At 40.1% G+C, this 24,432-nt stretch overlaps 1 protein-coding gene and 1 long non-coding RNA gene across 2 annotated transcripts in view; one reads left to right on the top strand and one right to left on the bottom strand.

The window, feature by feature from the left end:
* Positions 1–24,432, top strand: part of LOC134677973 (transmembrane protein 145-like) — a 30,219-nt gene that overhangs the window by 3,063 nt on the left and 2,724 nt on the right. Inside the window, exons 3-16 of the mRNA XM_063536403.1 lie at positions 4,187–4,336; positions 5,055–5,191; positions 6,432–6,741; positions 8,316–8,504; positions 8,914–8,998; positions 9,673–9,812; positions 10,261–10,342; positions 11,665–11,837; positions 13,474–13,605; positions 14,729–14,816; positions 15,516–15,589; positions 21,273–21,347; positions 22,031–22,122; positions 22,583–23,043. Of these exons, the coding sequence (XP_063392473.1) occupies positions 4,187–4,336; positions 5,055–5,191; positions 6,432–6,741; positions 8,316–8,504; positions 8,914–8,998; positions 9,673–9,812; positions 10,261–10,342; positions 11,665–11,837; positions 13,474–13,605; positions 14,729–14,816; positions 15,516–15,589; positions 21,273–21,347; positions 22,031–22,122; positions 22,583–23,043 (2,188 nt within the window). The remainder of the gene's footprint in view (positions 1–4,186; positions 4,337–5,054; positions 5,192–6,431; positions 6,742–8,315; positions 8,505–8,913; positions 8,999–9,672; positions 9,813–10,260; positions 10,343–11,664; positions 11,838–13,473; positions 13,606–14,728; positions 14,817–15,515; positions 15,590–21,272; positions 21,348–22,030; positions 22,123–22,582; positions 23,044–24,432) is intronic.
* LOC134678002 (uncharacterized) lies at positions 374–729 on the bottom strand. Its single transcript, XR_010100144.1, has 2 exons — positions 638–729; positions 374–539 (listed from the first exon to the last, which is right to left on the bottom strand). It is a non-coding gene; the product is annotated as an uncharacterized LOC134678002 (long non-coding RNA).

Raw genomic sequence — 24,432 nt, 5'->3', positions numbered from 1 at the left:
GACCAGACGCCGACGCTCGAAAGACGCTAGATGTGGGGGGCCCTTATAGTTACAGCATAACGTATGCATCCGTAAAGCGCCATCTACCCCAGCTATAAATTTGCGAACGTAATATTTTGCACTTGGACGGCCTCAGTGCCTTTTCCCCTATTAGATTTCAGATTTTTATTCGAAAAAAATACAGTATTTTACATTAGGATACTTATTAGGCCATTTTATGAAATATTTCTAGGTGACAACCAAAACTCACCAATTAGCTTCACAAGTTCATATTCCTAGTGAACCGTATATATTTATAACTAAATAAAGTTGGTTTTTAGGTTTCCGTAGCCAAATGGCAAAAAACGGAACCCTTATGTATTCGTCATGTCTGTCCGTCTGTCTGTCCGTGTATGTCACAGCCACTTTTTTCCGAAACTATAAGAACTATACTGTTGAAACTTGGTAAGTAGATGTATTCTGTGAACCGCATTAAGATTTTTACACAAAAATAGAAAAAAACGATAAATTTTGGGGGTCCCCCATACTTAGAACTGAAACTCAAATTTTTTTTTTCGTCAAACCCATACGTGTGGGGTATTTATGGATAGGTCTTCAAAAATGATATTGAGGTTTCGAATATCATTTTTTTCTATACTGAATAGTTTGCACGAGAGACACTTCCAAAGTGGTAAAATGTGTCCCCCCCCCTGTAACTTCTAAAATAAGAGAATGATAAAACTAAAAAAAATATATGATGTAGGTACATATATATAATATACCATGCAAACTTCCACCGAAAATTGGTTTGAACAAGATCTAGTTAGTTTTTTTTAATACGTCATAAATCAATCCTGTATTGATGTAAAAATATTAGTTTCGAAATGGGACACTAATTTCAGCTCTTTTAAAGTAGTCGTATCCAGGAGTAGATTACCATCGTTTCTGTCTAAGGATTTTTGGCCAATGGATGTGAAATACCGACGTTTTAAAAATAGGCCTGACAGCGCAGCGATAACTGATTCAAAAAAAAAAATTAATCATGAATAGCACGCCTAACAACATTAAATTAGTTTCTTTTAATTGTAAATCTGTCAAGAGGTCTGTACAACATATACGTGAGTTATGTGACACATATGACATTATTGCTCTGCAAGAGACTTGGATTATGCCGCATGAGTTAAATTATGTGCAAGAAATTGACAACAGATTCAGCTGCATGGCGACATCATCTGTCGATACGTCTGCTGGCGCGTTGCGCGGGCGGCCGTACGGTGGCCTGGCATTGATGTGGCGGAAGGATATATTTCCCAATGTGTCGACTGTGGACTGTTCCTGTGATAGACTAGCTGCTATAAGTGTGAAAGTGTCGTCGTGCACATTTTTAGTATTTACAGTGTATATGCCGGTAGACCTTCCTGAAAACATTCCTGAATATACGAATTGCTTAGCCAAAATAAGTGCTATAATTGAAGAGAATGACGTGCAATTAGCGTACATGCTAGGCGACTTTAATGCCCACCCTAGTGCTAGTTTCGGGCGAGAAATGATGAGTTTTTGTAGGGAACAAACCTGGCAGTGTGCAGACATAAATACGCTAGGCGTTGACTCGGACATATACACGTATTATAGCGAGGCGCACGGGAGCCGGCGGTGGCTAGACCACTGTCTCACAACTGAAGCGGCCTGGCGAACTGTCAATTCCGTAACAGTCTTACAGGACGTACTATGGTCGGATCACCTGCCCCTGGCTATAGTATGTGACCTAAGCTTAACGATAAATATGAATAAAGACGTAAACGGACAACAAAATAACAATCTTAGATATATCAAATGGGGTACAAGGTCCCTGTCGCATATTAATGATTACGCGCGTATATGTTACAATAAGCTTGTAGGCATAAGTGATAGTTCAAACTGTGATATTTGTTTCGACGATCCGGAAATATTCTGTAATAATACAAATAATCATATACTACATATAGAAAATCTTTATAGTCAGATTGTAACTGTTTTGCAGTCAGCCGCCGTCGTCACTTCTGCGTCTCGTGGTGGTGAACGGAATAGGGCTAAGAAGGTAACGGGATGGAATCTACACGTCAAGCAGAGTCATCAAATGTCCAGGGTACATTTTCAGACGTGGGTTCTTGCAGGCCGTCCGTCTTCGGGTGAAGTATTTGATAACATGTATAACAGCCGTAAAACCTTCAAAAATAACCTTAAGTGGTGTCAAGACAATGAAGATAAGGTCAAAATGGACATACTAGCTACGTGTAAACGTGAAAAAAACTTTGTAAAGTTCTGGAACGGTATCAAAAAACTCAACCCCAAACAAAGCTTGCCTGTTAGTGTGGACGGTCTGCAGGAGCCCAAGCTCATAGCCGACATGTTTGCTGGTAGGTTCAAGGTCGACCCGCTGCCTGCGGCGGCGCAAACGGATACAGTGATCTCGGGAACGGAAGGCTCAGTTCGGTTTACCCCCCAGGATGTTAAAAAAGCAGTTGCACAAATGACAAGGGGTAAATCGCCTGGGCATGATGGACTTAGTTTGGAACACGTGCAGTATGCTGGCGATGTTATTTATGGCAAATTATGTGCGTTATACTGCATGTGCATCAAACATACCTATTTACCGCCTGAGATGATGAAGACCGTTGTGGTGCCAGTTGCTAAAAACAAAACGGGTAACCTGGGATCTGCCAGCAATTATAGGCCCATTTCATTGGGTACAATACTGGGCAAAATTCTGGAGCGACTTATACAGCCTGCACTGGTGAGTAATTTAGATATCAATGATGCACAGTTTGGTTTTCGTACCGGGCTCTCAACAGACGCGGCGATTTTAAGCCTAAAACACAGTGTGAATTACTACGTGGACCGGGAAACATCTGTTTATGCGTGTTTCCTGGACCTAAGTAAAGCATTTGATCTGGTGAATTATAATATTCTCTGGAACAAATTGCTCGACACTAAGGTACCTAAACCTATCGTCGGGCTGTTGAGATACTGGTACGGGAACCAAACTAACTGCGTTAGGTGGGGCGACGCGACGTCTAGTGAATACAGACTAGACTGCGGTGTACGTCAGGGTGGTTTGACCTCTCCGGACCTCTTTAACCTCTATGTGAATGAGCTGATAGTCGAACTGAGCAGCGCCAGGATCGGCTGTCATATCGGGGATGTTTGTCTAAACAATCTCAGCTATGCGGACGATATGGTGCTGCTGAGCCCGTCTATCAGTGGTCTTCAGACGCTACTCTCGATCTGTGAACGGTATGCGGCGGCTCATGGTCTAAAATATAACGTTCAGAAGACCGAGATGATGGTCTTTAGGGCTGGCAGAGGTCCGGACAGGATACCTAAACTAGTTCTGAATGGCTCACCGGTGCAGGTAGTGAATAAGTTTAAATACCTTGGACACGTCTTGTGCAGTGACTTAAAAGATGACCTTGACATGGAACGAGAAAGACGAGCTCTGTCCATCAGGTGTAACATGCTCGCGCGCAAATTTGCGAGGTGTACAAATGATGTCAAAGTGACTCTGTTCAGAGCATTTTGTCAGTGTTTGTATACCTGTCAACTTTGGGTTAACTTCAGTAGAAAAGCATTTTCAACTCTGCGGGTTCAATACAATGACGCTTTCCGCATTCTACTGAGGTTACCCAGGTTTTGTAGTGCATCGAGCATGTTCGCAGAGGCAGGGGTGCCCGACTTCTTCGCCATCATCAGAAGTAGGATAGCAGGTTTCTGGGAGAGATTGAGAAACTCAGACAATCTAATACTTAAGACCGTCTCCGAGAGCCTGTACAGCCCCATTTTCCGATACTGGTCATCCGTTCACCACTGCGAGAACAAAAAGTGACAGTACCTAGAGTACAATATTGTAAATTAATATAAAAGTAATATAAGACTAGTCATGTGGCGACTGAAGCAACTCTTAGTTTAAGTTTTTGTTTATATTAAGTTTAGCATAATTTTTATATGGACATGTGTCTGAAATAAAGTGATTTTATTTTTTTTATTTTATTTATTTATAAATCGTAAACCGCTATTTCATTATGTTACTGGCTGTTACGGTACCCTTCATGGGCGAGTCCGACTCGCACTTGACCGTTTTTTTGTTTAATTATTTTTTAGTAATTTGTGAATTTTGGTTTACATCCGTCAGATGACATTTGTCTATGGTATAACCTATAAAATCTTTCAGAACTGGGCGTTCCTCGCTCGCTTCTGCTTCCTGTCGCTAGAGGGCCAGTTTGAATACCTGATAGAATATGACAAAGACATGGGCTCGCCGAATCTACTGCTGTACTATGATGATGATAGCCAGTGGCCGTCCGTGTACCATAGTTCTAAGGTAAGAACTGTCACGTAGGCGGGCATTTTCACTTAATTGAACACCTTTAACGGCCGGTTAGCAATCGTTACAAAACTGACGGTCAATGTCAAATCCCATACATTTTGTCAGGAATGTAGCGGTTAGATGTTACTGAAATACGACTTAAGTCGCGCTTTACTTGTACAAGTTAAATGAAAATGCCCAGGCACCGTCTGTATCTTTAGGTATTTCAATAAAAGTAAACAAATTTGTTTACTTTTATTTAAATACCTAAAGATTTGACCAATTACAAAATGCATCAGTCACTGAACGACCTGACATTAACCTACATTATATTTTGATCGTGTAATGTTTTCATCTACCCTCAACTGGCTAAACGAGCCATTTGAGGGTAGATTTTGTTTACTTTTATTTCAATACCTAAAGATACAGATTATAGGGGTGGGCCATTAACACCACCCAATATTTCGATTTTTAGATCACCTCCCCCTCCCCCTTTGTCACTCGTTTCATAGGAAAAAAGATAGGTCTTTAATCACTAGTCATGCAGTCAAGGTGCTCACAAATATCTGAACTCGCATTCTAACGCCTTGACACTCGAGGCGTGCTTAGATACTTATATATGAGCACCTTGACTGCTCCGTTATATCTGATGGCGACTTAACACACAGGGGAGAACTTTTAAGACGCTACCTAATCTACCTATACCTAATATTTTTGTTTTATATTATTGTAGACGTGCAAAGAGCGAGAGGCAGTGTTAAATAAAGCGGGACAGAATCAGATAATCAAGCTGTCCCATTGGTTCCCCGATACTGAGTATTCGGGCTGTATCGTCACTAAGGAGAGTAAGGAGCTACCGGCTGAGAAAAGGTAACAGTGCAAGCAATAGGGTTGGCCCGGTCGAAGTATTTAGCAGATGGCGCCAGCATAGCTTGCCCTGTCAATCCCTAGAAATGTCTCAACTTTTTTTATGGAATTTTATGCCCTGGATGCCAGCCCTTTAAGCCAAATTTCATAGAAAAATGGGCAAGCTATGATAGCGCCATCTATACAAACTTTTAACAGTTGCCAACCACGTTCAAATGGGCTATTCTCATGAATCTACTGGATTGGGCATGAGTGGTGGGGACAACTGACAGAACGGGATAGTCTTATGTATCTTTCAGTAGGAGTAGCAGCGAAAGCGCTATTATTGTTTGTCCTTGTCACAGTCTCACATATTTTTTGTTCCCCACCAGTATGGAGTTTAGTATGGATTATGGTGGGCAACAAATGAATTCGACCAATCACAGTGTCGCATTGCGTATGTTTTGTCCCTCACGGAGGCACGCGTATACCACTTCTATAGGATTCTACCTTCTATGGCTATTTTCTATACCCTTTTTTCAGATTAGAAGTTTTATAACCTCAATTTTTCTCCAAAATTAAAACTGAGTAACTAATATACCTAGAATTATAGTGTCGTTTACATACAGGGTTACTTTTTTACCAGTACAATAAATCAACATACGTAATTGTTGCCAAAAATAAAAAATACCAGCATTCTTTGTTACTACTATTTGGGAACAAAAAAACAAAAATACCAATGCCCGAACTTATCCGCTAAAGTACTAGAAAATGTGGATGCCTTACGCATCAATTAGCAAACGCACGAACTGGCAACTGTTTGTTTACGTCATCGCGCGCGATTTCATACCGTTGACACCTTGTAATTAGTGCAACCAGAAGTTACTAAATTGGTGAAGGATAAATTAATTGATGCGAAATAAAATAAAAAATTTTTTTATTTGTGCAATGTGATCTATTATCGATACCAATGACGTGGTCAAATTTATTGTAACGGTAAAAAAGTAACCCTGTATTATTGTACCGCAATTAATAGATATCATAAGAACCAGAGCATTTCGGAATAAAAAGTTACCACTCCTTTTGAGGCTAGAATAATTTCAAAATTAAAAAAGGGGTATAGAAAACTCAAGTGATACTTAGAGAATGTAATATTTAAAATTAAGCAAATCTCGCTTTCATCGTTACCCCATTGCCCCTTAACTCGTAATTAAAAGCGCCATCTATTTGTAAAATTACTAAGATATTGCTAATATATTTCCAGTTCCCCAACTACCCCCAAACCCACTAAAACCACCCCAAGACCCAAAAACACAACTAACACGACCAGCGAGCCTTCAGACCCGGCCTACTACGATCAGTTCCTCAAACCTACCATGCCGTCTACTACCGTCTCCGACAATTCTACCATTTCTACCAATTCTACCACGTGGTTCGAAGTGGTACCTACAGATGAGTTTTCTACTACTACGGTGGGTGAAGATGAATTGTGGGAGAATATTGGGGGTGAAAATGATACGAAGATGGAGAAGTTGAATGATGTGGAGATGATGTTTGATAATGATAATAGTAAGGTAAGAATAGTAGGTAAATTGTGTCACAAGGGAGCGAAATTACATATTTGGGCATTTTCATTTAACTTGTACAAGTTAAGCGCGACTTAAGTCGTGGTTCAGTAACGTCTAACCGTTACATTCCTGACAAAATGTATGGAATTTGACATTGACCGTCAGTTTTGTAACGATTGCTAACCGGCCGTTAAAGGTGATCAATTAAGTGAAAATGCCCATTTACGGCGTTAGTGTTAATGCCCAAGGTAGAAATTATTTTGCTACCGTGTGACTGCTTTTCACATCGCCTATAAGGAAATGATTATGTTTTATATTTAGACCTAAAAAAATAGTAGGTATGCGAAAAAGAAAACAAATCGTGTCCTAGAACAGAAAAGTGCTACTTTGAATCCTCCTAGCAGGGAAGAAAAGTGCCACTTTGATCCCTTCTAGGCGAGGGATTTAAGTGTTAACGCCCAAGGTAGAAATTATTTTGCTACCATGTGACACATACTGTTTTTCACAACACCTATAAGCACCACTTGCACCATTCCACTAACCAGGGGTTAACTGGTTAAACCTGGAGTTACCATAGTTACCAGTACAATTTGACACTGGAGTAACGGTTTAGCCGCTTAACCCCGGGTTAGTGGGATGGTGCAAGTGGCCCTAAGGAAATCATCATGTTCATTTTCATTATACCAAAAAAGTGTTCCAGAACAGAGAAGTAGCACTTTGATCCCTGCTAGCAGGGAAGGAAAGTGCCATTTTGATACATCATAGAAGGGAAGAAAAAGACCTATTTCACTTACTACTTACTTTGTTGGCGCGGTGACCCAAAATGAGTCTTGGCCTCCAACACAAGAGCACGCCACTTTGATCGGTCCAGAGCGGTATCCCGCCAGCTTTCGCCGACGCCGAGCTCACGGAGATCTGCCTCCACTCTATCTGCCCAACGGTATTTAGGACGACCAACAGGACGGCGCCCAGTTGGTCGACCCAGGTAGGCCCTTTTGGCTGCCCGATCTTCACCCATCCTTTCGAGATGGCCAAGCCAGCGGAGACGATGCGCTTTGGTCTCACCTATTATGTTCGGCTCGGCTATCAGGTGTTCTATTTCGGCATTCTTTTGGATCCTCCAACTGCCATCGTCTCTTTTGACGGGTCCCAGAATCTTCCTTAACACCTTACGTTCTGTGACTAAAAGGCTGTTCTCCTCCTTGAGTGTTAGTGACCAAGCCTCACACCCATACATCAGAATGGGGCGGATCACGGTCTTGTAGATCCGTAGCTTAGTACGTCTACTAAGAAGCTTAGACACCAAAACCTTATGGAGCGCAGCACTGCAGCGTAAGGCGTTATGAGTTATTTCGAATAAGTTTTTTATACACTTCATTTTGTTGGACTTTAAATGTATGACTTGTAAAAATGTGACGTCCCACGAGTAAAGGTACCTTATGGCGGTTGGCGCTTACGCTATTATTAACGCCGCTTCAATATTAGTGCGGCGCTACGCGACGTAAGCGCCAGCCGCAATAAGGTACCTTTTGCCGTAGAACGTCACATATAGGTACCTACCTAAACGTTAAATTTTCCAGCACAAAATCAAGCGTTCAACCTCCGAGCTTCTAGACCGTTACCGCCGCCGTCGCCTCAACTCCGTACCCAATCAGCCGGGACAGGGCTCCGTGGAGCGTCTACTGGTCTCCTGTCACAACTCTAGACGGTTCCGCTCCGCTAGGGAGCGCTGGTGGTTCATCGCGATCAGCAACTGCGATAGCCCGAAGGTACTTAAATATTACCCAAAAGGCCTATTTGTGACACTAAATCTAGGTTTTAACTTAAGACTTAGGAGGTTAGGGCCGCTACTCCCTACTTAGCCAGCCTGGACTAGACTGCGATAGCCCGAAGGTATATTAGGTTATATACTTGGTCAAGCAGATCATGTCAATAGAAAAAGGCGGCAAATTTGAAAAATGTAGGCGCGAAGGGATAGCGTCTCAGAAAATTTAAATTTCGCGCCTTTTTCTACTGACAAGGTTTGCTTGACCATCTATAATATGTATACTTACTTACCTTCAAAATTTGTACAAAATAAAACAAAGATTTAACTTTACCCGGGGCATCCCAAAGAACGTATTACTGAATTCTGGTTAAACTTATGAGAAATAGTAATTAATTTTGACCTTTTTTTAGGGACTGGACATCAGATATAAGTTCCTGATGACCAACGGACCTGATGGAGACTTCTGGCACGAGCATTTCTCTGCTGACGAGTTCTGTAAGTTAAACCAGATCATGGAATTCATAAGCATTATGGTAAAACTGGTGAAGGTCGCGGGAGTCCGCTGGATGCGGGTGGCGCAAGACCGGTCATTGTGGCACTCTTTGGGGGAGGCCTACGTCCAGCAGTGGACGTCCTCTGGCTTATATGATGATGATGATGATGGTAAAACTTGAAAATCTGTCACCAATCATTGTTTTGTTCCCTGAGTCGACGAAGGCCCGCTCGGCGGGGCTTCTATTTCTGGTCAGTTTGCCCTTCGGGCATCTGAAGCAACCTATCTAACCTATCCTACATATCTATTGGTTTAATGTGACTACCGTCAAAACATTACACAGGAACTTTACGATCGGCCTGATTTTACGATCAGCCGTTACATTAGGTACACATTAAGAACATTTTTTTGGCTCCTAAATGTAGTCAGCAATACACATTTGCATACAAACTTTCCATGCATTTACCTTTTCTCTGCAGCTGAACTCGTGAATTATCATGGTATAATACTTCCCGTCTTTTCGTGGTCACGTGACTGACACAAGCCTACGTCATCATGCGATAGCGCTATATATAGCGGCCATGTTATTGTGACGTAGGCTTGTGTCACTCTGGGAAGAGAAGACCATGTTTTATTAGACTATGTGAATTATTAAATAAATGATTCGTCCTTCCAGATGTCCTCCCGGTTCTTTTGGCGTATACCTTCGCTTACTTCATCGTGATGGTGGCAGTCGTGCTCTGCAGCATCGAGTTGAAATCGCGCCATCTCCTTCACTCCACATACAAGCTGTTCCTTATGTCGGTCTCTGCTCAGGTAAGCGGCTTCTCCCTGTCAGTGTTTTTTTAATCAATCACCAACGGAGCGGCAGCTGACGTTCATGAAGCCAATACCGTCTTTACTGGTCTTTACCATAAGGGCACACGCGGCCCGTGCCCAGGGCCCCTAAAGTCAGGGGGCCCCGAAGGACAGACAGTAACAGTATATTTATTACCCATAATAAATAGAAGATCATAGTAGAAAACTTTCCAAAAGGGCTCCAAATTCTAATGTGCCCAAGAGCCCCATCATAGCTTAAGACGGCCCTGCATGAAGCTTCACGATTTTCACGAAACATCGCCCGGAAAGTCAGTCTAAACTGCGTTATAAACAGGAATTATACATTTATGATGGCACTTGCATACTCTGTCTCTGCAGTTTGTGCAGAAGTTAGGTTTCCGATTCTAAGTGCTACTAAATTTGAGACCTTTATAATTGTTTTCAGCAACTAGGCGTGATCATACAGACCCTAGCCTACATTCGCTACGCTACACACGGATTTGGCGGTGACGGAGCCAGGGTTGTTGGTAAGTTTAATAACATATTTTACATAAATAAATAAATGTTATAGGCACATTCTTACACAAATTGACTAAGTCCCACGGTAAGCTCAAGAAGGCTTGTGTTGTGGGTACTCAGACAACGATGTATAATATACAAATACTTAAATACATACAAAATATCCATGACTCAGGAACAATATCTGTGCTCATCACACAAATAAATGCCCTTACCGGGATTCGAACCCAGGACCATCGGCTTCGCAGGCAGGGTCACTACCCACTAGGCCAGACCGGTCAAACGTGACACATGGATTGGATGTATGGTTCGATGAAAATCAAAAATTCAAAAATCAAAATCAAAATATACTTTATTCATGTAGGCCTAGCAACAAGCTCTTATGAATCGTAATTAATCTTAATCTAATTATCAGAGCAATTTATTGATGTTAATATTATTCCATAATAAAATTGGATTATTATACATGTCAAATTTAACACTAAGAATTTCACAAAAGGATCGTCAAACATTAAAAAAATTTGTATAAAAAAATACTAGTCTAGAATTTCTAGAATAGAATCTAAATGTAAAAAAAAAGCATAAGTAACAAACAAGTAGATAATATTACATCGGAATACTAGATGGATTTAGTTATGACTGTTTAAGTATTAGACTTATATCAACTGGTGTACTAAGTCTAAGATTATAATGACCGTGCGCGTTGGAGGGTAGCATTGCCATCTCGTGGCCTGAATCGGAAACATATATAAACTGTACATTGACAAATTTTTCATGCATATAATATACCTACTATAAAAATAGTATTTGCATGCATTTCTATGTATTTTTTATGCAAATAAATGATTGAATGCAAATAAATATGAATATACACGGTGTAACATGAGGAAACCGAATAATTTGAACCACGCATTTCTGAGGTCAAAAGAAGGAAAAAATGTAATGAGTTTAGGTCAATTTCGCCAAAAAAAAATATTTTCGTTTAGTTTTTGAATTTTTTGAATGTATTTGTACATAAAAAATAAATCTTATTGGTAAACTTGTCATTTAAAATTGATTTTTTCATTTTTTTTTCGTAAAACCTACTTTTTGACATCTATCAATAAGGATATTTAGACTACGTCCCATAGCAGCAACATCACCGTCAAAAAGGTCTTATACAGTATGTAACAATAAAAACTTGTTCTTTTTTTAATTAATATCATCTCAGAAACTAGGCGAATTTCAAAAAAGTTTATAGGACATTTTCGTCTCTAACTGTGATCAGGAATACGCTGTTAAAATTATTCGGTTTCCTCATGTTACACCGTGTATAAATGTTCTGTTTCAGGCCAATTTCTCTGCGGCATATCAGAAACGACGTTCCTACTTCTACTGGTGCTATTAGGCAAGGGCTACACCGTGACGCGCGGAAGGCTCAAGGCTGGCTTCACAGTGAGACTTACAGTCTTCATGTGCTGTTATGTACTGGCGTATATTGCACTTTTCATCTATCAAGCAAAGGTAAGTACCTACTTTATTAAATAAACTCGAAACGGTTTTGCTACTACTATGGAATTTATCTTCGGGTGACATGCAAAAGTCACTAAGTAGGGGAAACTGTTGTACCTTGGACCTAGTTTTACCTCGGACAAATGGCAATGTTTCCACGTTGCCACGGTTATTGAAATATTTCATTTATATTATTTGAAACGTTATTATTAAGTATATAAAACAAGCTATCAACGAAACTTGAGAGCGGCCGGTAACTCAAGAAAAAAATTATAATATAAATTGTGTTATGAAAAGTCAGTACTTCGAACTTTACATTAAGGATGATTATTTCATGTTTTGCTAATAGATAATAAAACTTAATATACTTAATAAGTTAAAGTTAAGTCAATTAGCTATTCGATGGTAGGATCATTTCAGCCTAATCTCAATTTGGAAGTGCTATTACGAAGCTTACTTGTCCAAAAAGTTGCTTTGTTGTACCTCGGACACCGAAAGTATGTTGTACCTTGGCCCGTGGCCCGTACTTGCTACTACTGTAAATATTTTTTTTTAAACATAAGGTTTCATATTTGCAGTATTTTTAATTATTAGCTGTCTGCGTTATAAGTTATCAAGTAATCGATCTTAGAAAGGATGCCTAAAATGTTTTAGGCAAAAATAAAAATGACCTTTGCTAAGTATAATTTTTGTAAGGTAATTGTACTAGAAAAATCTATTCAATGGCGTAAATATCCTAAAAATATCTGTGATTTCATGTATAAATATTATTTTTATAATTATATTATAAATTTATTAATTAAAATTATCATGTCCGAGGTACAACTGGAAATGACCAAGGTACATCAGGGGTATTGTTCCTTGGACACTTTTCCCTTTTTTTTCGTCAACAGATCCTAGCAAAATAAATAAACTAATCTTTAAATTTTATACCGTATTAGATAGTTTATTAATGTATCTTATAATATTCGGATAACCAATAATTCAGCAGCCTTTAGTTTTTTTTTCTAAAATTCTTAAAAGAAAAAACTGTCCGAGGTAGAACAGCTTCCCCTACTATAAAAAAAAATTAAAGTAACAATGCACTTTATTACACTTGTAACATGGTTTATTGTCCAATAATTTCAATGGTGTTAGTTAGTGACTTTTGCTTGTCACCCGACGTTATATGAAAAACTAGCATGTGACGTCACAATCAAATTACCTACTCTTTATAGTTTTATACGGGTTTTAAAATAGAAATCGTATCTAAAAATGCGCAATTTTATTTTTGAGGGAACTAATCGATTTCTTTTTGTTAGAACTTAATCTAATTAAAATTCTATTAAAACATGATATCCGGGCCCGAGCACGTACATTCCTCTCGCTCACGCTTACGCTCAGTGAGAGTGAGAGAAGACTACGAATCCACGGGGCATATATAATAATATACTCCGCCTGGTACTACTCTCTTCCCGTCTTTTCGTGGTCACGTGACTGACACAAGCCTACGTCATCATGCGACAGCGCTATATGATAATATGCGATAGCGCTATATATAGCGGCCATGTTATTGTGACGCAGGCTTGTGTCACTCTGGGAAGAGAAGACCATGTTTTATTAGAATATGACGGGGCCTTAATATTTAATAACGTCATGTTGTTTTCAGGCATTTGACCCGGGCGAAGTCCTGTATCTCTACGAGAGCCCCGCGGGCTACGGTCTCATCGTGCTACGTGTAGCAGCCTCTTGTGTGTTCGCCTATTCTGTGTTCTTCACCGTCAGAAAGTACCCTGAAAAGGTAAACGGATTTATTTTTGTCCGTCACTTTAGGGCCCCCCACATCTAGCGTCTTTCGAGCGTCGGCGTCTGTCGGCGTCTGTTCAGCCATCTCTAGTTCAGCGCTATGGAAAAAGACGTCGCTGCGCAGTTGCGTCGACGCTGCGTCGACGTTGCGTCGAGCAGCGGCCATAGAATTGTAGACGCCGACGCTCGAAAGACGCCAGATGTGGGGGGGGGCCTTAGCACAACCATAGACAGAAGTAATTCACATTTTTTTGGGCTATTTAAGACACTCTTAAACAGGGGTTACCAACATTTTTTTGCAAAGCTTGAGGCTAGACCAGGGGTTAACAACATTTTTTTGCAAAGCTTGAGACTGGACCAGGGTCTACTTGTTTTTTTTTAAATACAAATTTTAACATTCTTAAACAGGGATTCACAACATTTGTTTGCGAACTAGTTCAGGAGTTTTAAACATAAATAGGCATTATAGACCAGGGGTATCCAACATTTTTGCGCATACTCTAGACACTTAGGTATTTGACCCGGGCGAAGTCCTGTATCTCTATGAGAGCTCTGCAGGCTATGGGGCTAATCGTTCTCCGCGTCGCAGCATCTTATGTCTTCGCCTATTCTGTGTTCTTCATCGTCAGAAAGTACCCTGAAAAGGTAAACTGTGTTTCTTCTTAGGAGAAGTGTGCTTTCTATTTTTAGGGTTCCGTACAAGAAGGGTAAAAACGGGATAGGGTCCTATTATTAAGATTCCACTGTCCGTCTGTCTGTCTGTCACCACAGGGTGTATCTCATGAACCGTGATATAAAGTTGAAATGTTCACAGATGATGTATTTCTGTTGCTATAACAACAAATACTAAAAAGTACGGAAACCCTCGGTGGGCGAGCCCGACTCACTTGTTTGTTTTTTTTAGTATATAGCCATAGGCAGAAGGGGTTATCAACCTTTTCGACTTTAGGCTACCAACATTTTTTTATATAAATTTTAACATTCTAAAACAGGGGTTAACAACATTTTTTGCAAAACTAGATTCTAGGCCAGGGGTTACCAACCTTTTTTTAAGTAAACCTAGAAAATTTGAACAGGGATTCAGGGTGATATTATCTTTCTCCTTTTTAATTTTACAGAATATGTTCTACTGTCCTTTCTTCATCTGCGGCACTCTCTGGTTCTACGCGGGCCCGCTGTTTATACTCACTGCCAACGCTTATATAGGTATCTAACTCATAATGTAACTTACTTAATATAAAATATCTGGGAGACCGATCGAGCTTTGCTCGGAAAACAAATAAAAACTCAAAAATGCGCGTTTTCCCAGATACACCCCCCCCCCTCCCTCGCCCCCTAAAATCCCCATAAAGCAAATTTCATCGAAATCGTTAGAGCTGTTTCCGAGATCCCCGAAATATATAAATAAATAAATGCCTATACAAGAATTGCTCGTTTAAAGGTATTCGATTTGTAACTGCAGTTGAAATATCTTTAAAAAAGTACTTTATTTTTATTGAGGTAAGTATTTCAATTCATCCGATTTAGATGGCAAACAAGAAGGTATGGCTATGGCTCTCCTAATGAGAAACTGTTACTCTGTTGCCAATGGACGGTTGCAACTCCCAGGGGTATAACATGCGCGTTACCTTTAACGCATTCACTGCCAGCGACCCGCAAGGCGGTTTCACGAGTTTCTGTTCGAAGACCCTTTTCGCTACAAAGCGGATAAACCACGCAAACAGCTACGCTCGTAGCGCGCACTGGTCAAGCAAATGTTGTCAGTAGAAAAAGGCGCGAAATTCAAATTTTCTTTGAGACGATATCCCTTCGCGGCTACATTTTTCAAAGTTGCCGCCTTTTTCTACTGACAAGATCTGCTTGACCAACTCTGACTATATTAAAGTTTACTCTTGTAATTTTCAGACAAATGGGTGAGGGAGAGCGTAGTTACTGCCGTCCTTCTACTCATCTCCTTTAACGGACACGTCATGTTTTTGGTGAGTTTAGATTTTTTTTGTAAGTGCGGTCACGGTGGAAGGGCCTTTACTACTCACATTTTTTAAGTTGTCGCATTTTGTCCAATACAACAATACACTGCTTTTTTTAATCTATAGCATCCATTTCTAACTGTGTTACTTCTTGGAATTGTCACTATATGCGTAACTATCGATTTAAAAAGAAAAAAATGTGTCCCATAAAATCTCCGTTTTGTAAAGCATTTTCACATACATTTTGTAAGGACCGTTACAAAACTGACACCCAAAATTTGTATGAAAAACTCGGGACACTTTTTCTTTATCTCGTTCGATAGTAATACCTGTTGGAAAGTCAATGGCACACTTTATTAATTGACATGCTCGTATAGAGATGTCTTTAGAATATTTTGACTCTGGCAACTTGTGCGCTGTCATTCTTCCTCTTTTGCTATCACGGATCGACCGGTAAACATCTCATTAGATTTTACTCTCGATATTATAAGTTATTTACTTAATGTTAATGTCCTTATTGACGACTTTACATTTGTGCATTTTGGAAATACACGGAGTGTTAAAGGACGACGTTGTTTTAGTTCACTATCGCACCACTTCCTCCTGCTGCGTATGCACCCAGTGACGGGCTCTGCTTAACAGGTTAAGATGCCCAGCATACCACGAGAAAAGGAGAAATCGTGATCCATCTAGTAAGTGGCTGTCGATCGAGTGGCAAAACCTCCAAAATATAATCTCTTACGTCGTCCTACAACGTTGATTCTACATATTTTTGACATAAATTGCCACGATGGCTGTTAATGCCACTAATGTCGTCATGGGCACTCCCGTCATCGAGAAGCTGGACGGGAACAACTATCTAACGTGGAAGTTCGCATTGAAGATGATTTTGATCACGGAAGGATTGTGGGACACAATAGACAGGGAGTCGGACGAGGCTTTGACGGGCACAGATGCCGCGCGCGACCAGCGCGCTTTGGCACGTGTTTGTCTCAACATAAAACCGGCTTTATTTCAATACGTTCGGACTGCGACAACAGCTAAAGAAGCGTGGAAAAACTTGTCAGAAATATTTGAGGACAAAGGGCTGTATCGGCGAGTGTTACTTTTAAGGCAACTACACAGGGTAGATTTTACCGAGCATGCAGACATGGCTACATATATTGAACATGTAATGTCCCTAGTTCACCAACTCGCTGACATCGGCAGGGTGGTCGAAGATAAAGAAGTGGCCGAAATCTTATTAAGTGGCCTTCCGGCAGACTATGACACCTTGGTGAGCAACCTAGAAACGTATTGTATATCTTCTGAAGAGCTGAAAAGCGACCTGGTGCGTACTCGTCTTCTTCAAGAGGCGCAAAGGAAGTCTGCGAACAACGGGAGCTCAACAACAGCATACATTACAAGCAAAATTAAGTGTACATACTGTCACCGAGTCGGTCACATCAAGCCGAAGTGTTTTAAATATAAGAAAGATAGGAAACAAAGGGATTCTTCCAAGTCTGCCACCGCCACTGCAGCTTTCTTCGCCCAGGACCGGACAGATGTCTTCTTGGACTCAGGAGCGTCTTCTCACCTTTCTAATGATCCAAACTTGCTCAGCAATATAAGGGATACAAAGAAGCAATCCATAAGTTTGGCTAACAGCGAGACAATGTCAAGTTCCAAAACTGGAGATCTTAGTGTTGCTTTAAATGGACAGGTGAGAACTTTTAAAAATGTCATGTTAGTTCCCAACTTATCCGCAAATTTACTTTCTGTGTCTAAATTATGTAAAGATGGTCATTCTGTTTTATTTAATAATGATGGGTGTTTTGTTTATGATAGGGGTCATAGTCTCAATAAAGCACCTAGCGACTATATGGCTATAGCTAACTGTGTTAATGGAATCTATAAACTCTCTGGGGATGTGTCTAGGGCTGAGGGATATAATCCTAACAGGAAGCACTCTTTGGACCTGCAACCTAGGCAGGTCGCACCGAGCGCTGCAGTTGCCGTCTCTACCCCGTCTGTGATGGACTTGTGGCATTTTAGACTTGGTCACCTGCACTCAGCTGGGATGTGTAAGTTGAGGGATGCATGTGGTGTGTTGTTTCAGGATAAAAACCTCAAGAACTGTGAAGCATGCATTAAGGGGAAGCTTTCGGCCGAGCCTTTCCCTAAGGCTAGTAACAGTACAACAACGCAACCACTACAGCTGGTGCACACTGACGTCTGCGGACCAATGCCTGAGACGAGCCATGGAGGAGGAAAATATCTGCTCACCTTCACGGATGACTACAGCCGGAAGAGTTTTGCCTACATAATGAAGAACAAATCACAGGTATTTGATTTTTTTAAACATTTTAAAGCTATGGTAGAAAAAGAAAAGAGTTTGCCTATCCTTTGCCTTCGTAGTGATAATGGTGGAGAGTTTACTAGTTCTAAATTTACACAATATTTAAAAGAACATGGTATTATCCACCAGACCACTATTCCCTACTGTTCTGCTCAAAATGGAGTAGCAGAGAGGACTTTTCGCATTATATTTGATAAGGTACGCTGCATGTTACAGCATTCAGGTCTCAGCAAACGATTTTGGGGAGAAGCAGCAATGACTGCTGTATATTTAAAGAATAGATCTCCCACGTCGGCTTTAGCTGGACGTATACCTGAGGAGGTCTGGTCTGGCAAAAAGGTCAACCTTGGACACCTCAGGGTTTTTGGCTGTACTGCTTTTTCATTGTTACCTGAACATAAGCGAGATAAATTGGATGCTAAGGCAAAGGAATACATTTTTGTGGGATATTGTGATACATCTAAAGGCTATCGCTTAGCTGATCCTTTGGATCCCACAAAGGTTATTAAATCTCGAAATGTTGCTTTTATTGAGAATAGATTTTACAACCCGTATACAAACCCCTTTCGAGAACTTTCCACGAGTGATAGCATTTTAACTTATAATGATATTTCTAATGAGATCTGTGATATTGGTAATGTTTCTAGTCAGAATAGTCAAGTAAATTCAAATAATGATAATGAAATCGAAAATAATGAAATTTTAAATGATAATATTTTAATCAATGATAATAATAATGAGAATAATTTGAATTTATCTGACAGAGATTCATCATCATTTTCAGGTGGAGAAACCGATGAGTACTGCACTGGGAGCAGCGACTCCAGCACAGCTGATTCACCAGGTGCCGGCGGCCCACAACCAGTGAGCCTTCCCCCTGTGGCAGCTGAAAGTGATGGAGCGTCTCGTCCTGTGGCCGACGCTACACCACAACGATCGTCTCGCTCCACGCGTAATGTACTCCCTGCGAGGTATTTAGACTATGATTTATCCTTACTCGCTCATGGTCCCTCTCCATCGACTGATGAACCCATTACCTATGAAGAAGCTGTAAGTGGCTCTAATAGCCAGCAATGGCTAGATGCCATGAAAAGTGAGTATGATGCTCTAGTTAAAAACAATGTCTGGGAATTGGTAGATAGGCCCGTTGGTAAAAATTTAATAAAATGTAAATGGGTTTATAAAACTAAATATGATGCTTCTGGTAATTTTGATCGTTTTAAAGCAAGATTAGTCGCCAGGGGCTTTACCCAACGGGAAGGCATTGATTATAACGAAACGTTCGCTCCTGTTGTCCGTCACTCGACAATGCGAATTTTATTTTGTATAGCTAATCAGTTAGACTTAAACATTGACCATCTAGATGTGGCAACAGCTTTTCTCAATGCTGACCTTAATGAGACTGTATATATGGAACAGCCTATTGGTTTCAGTGATAATAATAAAAATAAAGTATGTTTGTTAAAGAAAAGCATTTATGGCCTCAAACAGGCAAGTAGAATGTGGAACTGTAAAATACATAGTTTACTTAGTGAGCATAATTTCACTCAATCCAAGTGTGAACCCTGTGTATATGTAAAAAGTAACAAGGATGATTTAGTGATTTTGGCTTTATATGTTGATGACTTTTATGTGTTTTACAGCCAAAACAGTTCGATTAAGCGAAATTTGTTAAACATTTTAGAAAGTAAATTTAATGTTAAAAATTTAGGTCCGCTTAAGAGCTGTTTAGGTATAAATGTGTCTAGGGATAAAGTTAAGGGAACTTTGACTCTAGATCAGAGTGAATATATCAGAAAACTACTTGTTCGTTTTGGCATGGAAAATTGTAAGGCCGCAGCCACACCTATGGAAATTAACTGTAAACTTGTAAAATCTGAAAATAATGACTGTTTGCAGGATGATGTTTTTAACTATCGACAACTTTTGGGTTGCTTGATGTATCTGTCTGTATGTACACGGCCAGATATATCATATGCATGTAGCCAACTTAGCCAATTTAACAATTGTTTCGATAGGTCACATTGGTTAGCAGCTAAGCGTATATTGCGTTATTTGGCAGGTACAATTCATTATTCTCTATGTTTTCATAAGAATGAGAATTGGTCTATGTATGCTTATACTGACGCAGACTGGGCCAATGATATTACTGACAGAAAATCCTATACTGGCTATGTCATTAAATTGGGAAATTGTACAGTTAATTGGGAGTCTCGCAAACAAAGGTGTGTCTCTTTGTCATCGTGTGAATCAGAATACCTAGCAATATCTGATGTATGTAAAGATGTATCATTCATTAAGAGTCTTTTGTCTGAGATTTTGCCTAAACAAATTAATTGTATTGTATATAATGACAACCAAAGTGCTCAAAAGCTTTTACAAGCTAAGGAATACTGTCATAAGCGAACGAAACACATCGACATAAGGTACCATTATGTTAAAGATTTAATATCTAAAAATGTAATTAAAGTAGAGTATTTGCCTACAGACAAAATGATTGCCGATGTGTTGACAAAACCTTTAGGTAGAGTTAAGCATAATGAGTTTATCAAAGCTATGAACGTTTGTTAATACTTTCAATAACTAGAGCATATAAAGTAAGTTGTGATTGTACTCTAAATTTATATTAAGTATTTTTATCTGTTGTTTTTTCTTTTGTAAAAAGCTAACAGGTTTATTATTATTACTAGTATATGGTAGAGTCAATATGAATTTGTTTTAAATGTACATTCAATGTTTATTTGTGACATTTAATATGGTAGAGCCAAATTTAGTTGTTTCATGTTAGTTTTCTCTTTGAAATATTTGACTCTACTATAGTTATTATTTAGATAACAGTGTGCCCTTGAGGGGAAGTGTTGGAAAGTCAATGGCACACTTTATTAATTGACATGCACGTATATAGGTGTCTTTAGAATATTTTGACTCTGGCAACTTGTGCGCTGTCATTCTTCCTCTTTTGCTATCACGGATCGACCGGTAAACATCTCATTAGATTTTACTCTCGATATTATAAGTTATTTACTTAATGTTAATGTCCTTATTGACGACTTTACATTTGTGCATTTTGGAAATACACGGAGTGTTAAAGGACGACGTTGTTTTAGTTCACTATCGCACCACTTCCTCCTGCTGCGTATGCACCCAGTGACGGGCTCTGCTTAACAATACCTACTCGTGATTCTCTAAATAACCCAAAAGTTGATGGTTATTCGAATAAAAGTACCTAAATGGTAATTTTTTTTTCTGAAAACCCCCTTATAACCCTTTAGCTGAGCACATAACCAAATAAATTTGATTCCCTCAGCGTTGAGATTTTTGCGTTTACCTCATTTTTATTGAATTTACTTTCAGTTGCTGACGCTGCCCGTATTCGCCAACAAGAATTTCCCGTACCACGTACGAACCACGCAAATTGGGGTTATGGAGGTTCGTATCGTATATATATCTTTAGATCCTGGCGGTCTAACATAAGGGCTGATTTAGACGGCGCGCGGACTCGTATGCGATTTTAGTTACATTGCGGATTGTTGGTTACGTCCAATTCGACCGACCGATCAAAAACCGCAATGTAATTAAACTCGCATGCGAGTTCTCGCATCGTCTAAATAGGGCTTCAGTTGCTTTCTCGCGCGCAAGTCCAATACTTGAAGTCGCGCTTTATGTATGGTGTCGCGCGCGAGAATTTAATTCATGCTATACCGTCTGATATCGATAATACACACTACAATTTATAAAACAAAGCGCCGCGTCTGTCTGTTTGTGTGTTTGTTCGCGGTAAACTCAAAATGTATTAAACGGATTTTCATGCAGTTTTCACCTATCAATATAGTGATTCTTGAGGAAGGTTTAGGTGTATATATAATTTGTTAAACCCGTGCGAAGCCGGGGCGGTTCACTAGTTATTAAATCCCTACCTACGCTATATGCCAATAAATCCATTTTATGCCAGAAATGTATTAACTTACATCATTTTGGAAAATACCTGTTGGAGAGCTACGATGCCACAGACATACAGACAGACAATGGTGTCAAACATATAACACCCCTCTTTACGTCGGGGTGAAAAATTTGAAAGAGTTAAATTACTCGAAAGTTCATTCTTTTTACAGGTGACCGGAAGTTCCGGTCTTGATGGATTTGGACACAACGCCTACCACCCGAGCAACGGGACCGCTCAGACGGTTATCATACCACTCACAAGGTAAGATATATAGATTATAGATAGTATGTACATATATCTACATAAAGTCAGCAGCAGAAGTTGCTAAGCGGGCGAGGTGTTCAAAATTACCTTGAAACGCTCTTATTCTCTTAACTATAAATACGAGTCGAGATCATTTTGCTGGCCCGATTAGCAACTTCTGCTACTGACTGTACCTACCCGAAAATAGGGTATTATAATACTGTATTTAAAATAAATTATTTTGCACCATGCATGAAATAAAGCACCGGATAATTATTTTAAACAAAAGTTCTGTTTATTAAATCGGATAGAAATATAAAAAGTAGGTGAGTTGACCGTGATGTCACGATGTGATGTTTCATATAAATTCCGTATTAGCAAATCGTTTTGACAGTTCTAAAAAAGTAATTGATTTGACTAGTAGGAAAATACCCTATTCTCCTTTAAATATGTTTATCTCTTTTTTTAATAATTTCAGACGAACAGAAGAGCTGATAGGCAACATGTACAGCCAATACATGGCCACCGCCCCCCCTCTAGACACCCCCCTCAACGGCGTCAAACGCATCAACTCCCTCTCCCCCAAAAACCAACTAGTTCAACAAGACAGTACCGACACCAACACATCGGACGACATAAAACCCGTAGTCAACGAAATATTCACAGTCGAGAACCAAATGTCAAAGTTAGAGTTGCCAGAGGACAAAAATAATCTACCAAATCCAGTGTTGCCACAGGAAAGTGTGGAAAAACTGCCAAAAATGCCGCATGAGAGTGATATTGGGAATGGGGGTCCAAGGAGTGAGTTGCCAAGTGTGTTGAGGTCTAGAAGGAATATATTAGAGCCTTTGAAAAGAGATGATGTGCCGGTGCCTTCGTGGTCGCTTGCTAAGGGGCCCAGTGTTATTGCTATGCATAAGAAAAAAGATAGTAAAGAAGGTAAGCATGAAATCTTGAATACATTAAACTATTTCCAATCAAGCAGATGGGCATTTTCACTTAAGAGTGTAGGTATCATTTACTTTTTTTCGAAATACCATTAACTTTTGGGCTATTTCTGTTCAGAATCACGAGAACTATCGATACCAAAAAAAAGTACCATAAAAGTGTCCGTTTTGTGACGCTATTTCACATACATTTTGTATGTGAAATAGCGTCACAAAACGGACGATTTATTTATGCAAGCAGAAAACTGGCCACTAGGCACTAAGGTGAGCGAGTGGTTTCGCCGCGGCGCCGGGCGCGCGGGAGACGCGTCCACCCGCCCCCGCCCGCGCCACCCGCGCCGCAACTCTAACAGCTCCAGGGTCGACCGCTCCCCCGGGATTTCAGGAACTCCCCCCGAGACCACCCCCACCGTCGAAGACTAAGCCAAAGCCTTTCACAATCTGCCATCAAAACATCAGATGCCTTAACAATAAGACAAAACAAATAGAAGTTTTATTAAATAAAGAATTGTCTTGTGATATCCTTATAATGTCGGAGCACTGGCTTCGCGATAGTCAAATAGATTGCGTAACAATTAGTAATTACGACCTTATCTCCTCGTACTGTAGGCCACAAATTGCGCACGGTGGATGCTGCATTTACGCCCGCTCGGGCGTTATAGTTAGTAATAGACAAGACGTTTGCGACCTAGCGCAGGAACAAATCTTTGATATTTGTGCAGCGCAAGTAGTACAGGATAATTTATTGATAGTCGGCATATACCATTCTAACCTAACTAGTAACATTGAATACCTAAAATTATTCGAAAACCTCCTTGACAAAATCACACGCGAGAATATCGACGCAATTATCATGGGCGATATCAATATAGATTTCCTGGACGAGTCCGCAGTTAAAAAACAGCTATTGGATTTTCTATCATTGCACAATTTTAGACAATTGGTAGATTTTCCAACGCGAATAGACGGTGACAGCAGCACTCTTATAGACCATGCATACACGAACATCCCTACGGAGCGCATCGAGAGCCTCACTAGTGTGGACACCCAGCTCAGCGACCACGGCGCCCAGCGCCTGACGATCCTGCGGGAACTCGAGCGCTCGCACGCGCACGTCACACGGCGCAGTTTTACCACCACTAATAAAATTAACTTTCTATCCGCGATTGAGTCTGTTGATTGGAACGACGTTATAAAAAAGGCTGAACATGACTGTAATGCATTGACGGACGCTCTTCTTAAAATTGTATTAGGTAAATTTGAGATTTGCTTTCCGCTTAAAAAACAACCTACTGTGTGTCTCGCAAACAACTGGGTTGACGAAGAAGTACTTAATTTAAAACACCTAGTACACGAAATGTTAAATTTAAAACGCGCCCTC

The sequence above is a fragment of the Cydia fagiglandana genome, chromosome 27 (assembly GCF_963556715.1).
Source record: "Cydia fagiglandana chromosome 27, ilCydFagi1.1, whole genome shotgun sequence".
Taxonomy (NCBI): Eukaryota; Metazoa; Arthropoda; class Insecta; order Lepidoptera; family Tortricidae; genus Cydia; species Cydia fagiglandana.
The sequence above is the reverse complement of the archived record's forward strand: the minus strand, read 5'-3'. Positions and strand labels throughout refer to the sequence as shown.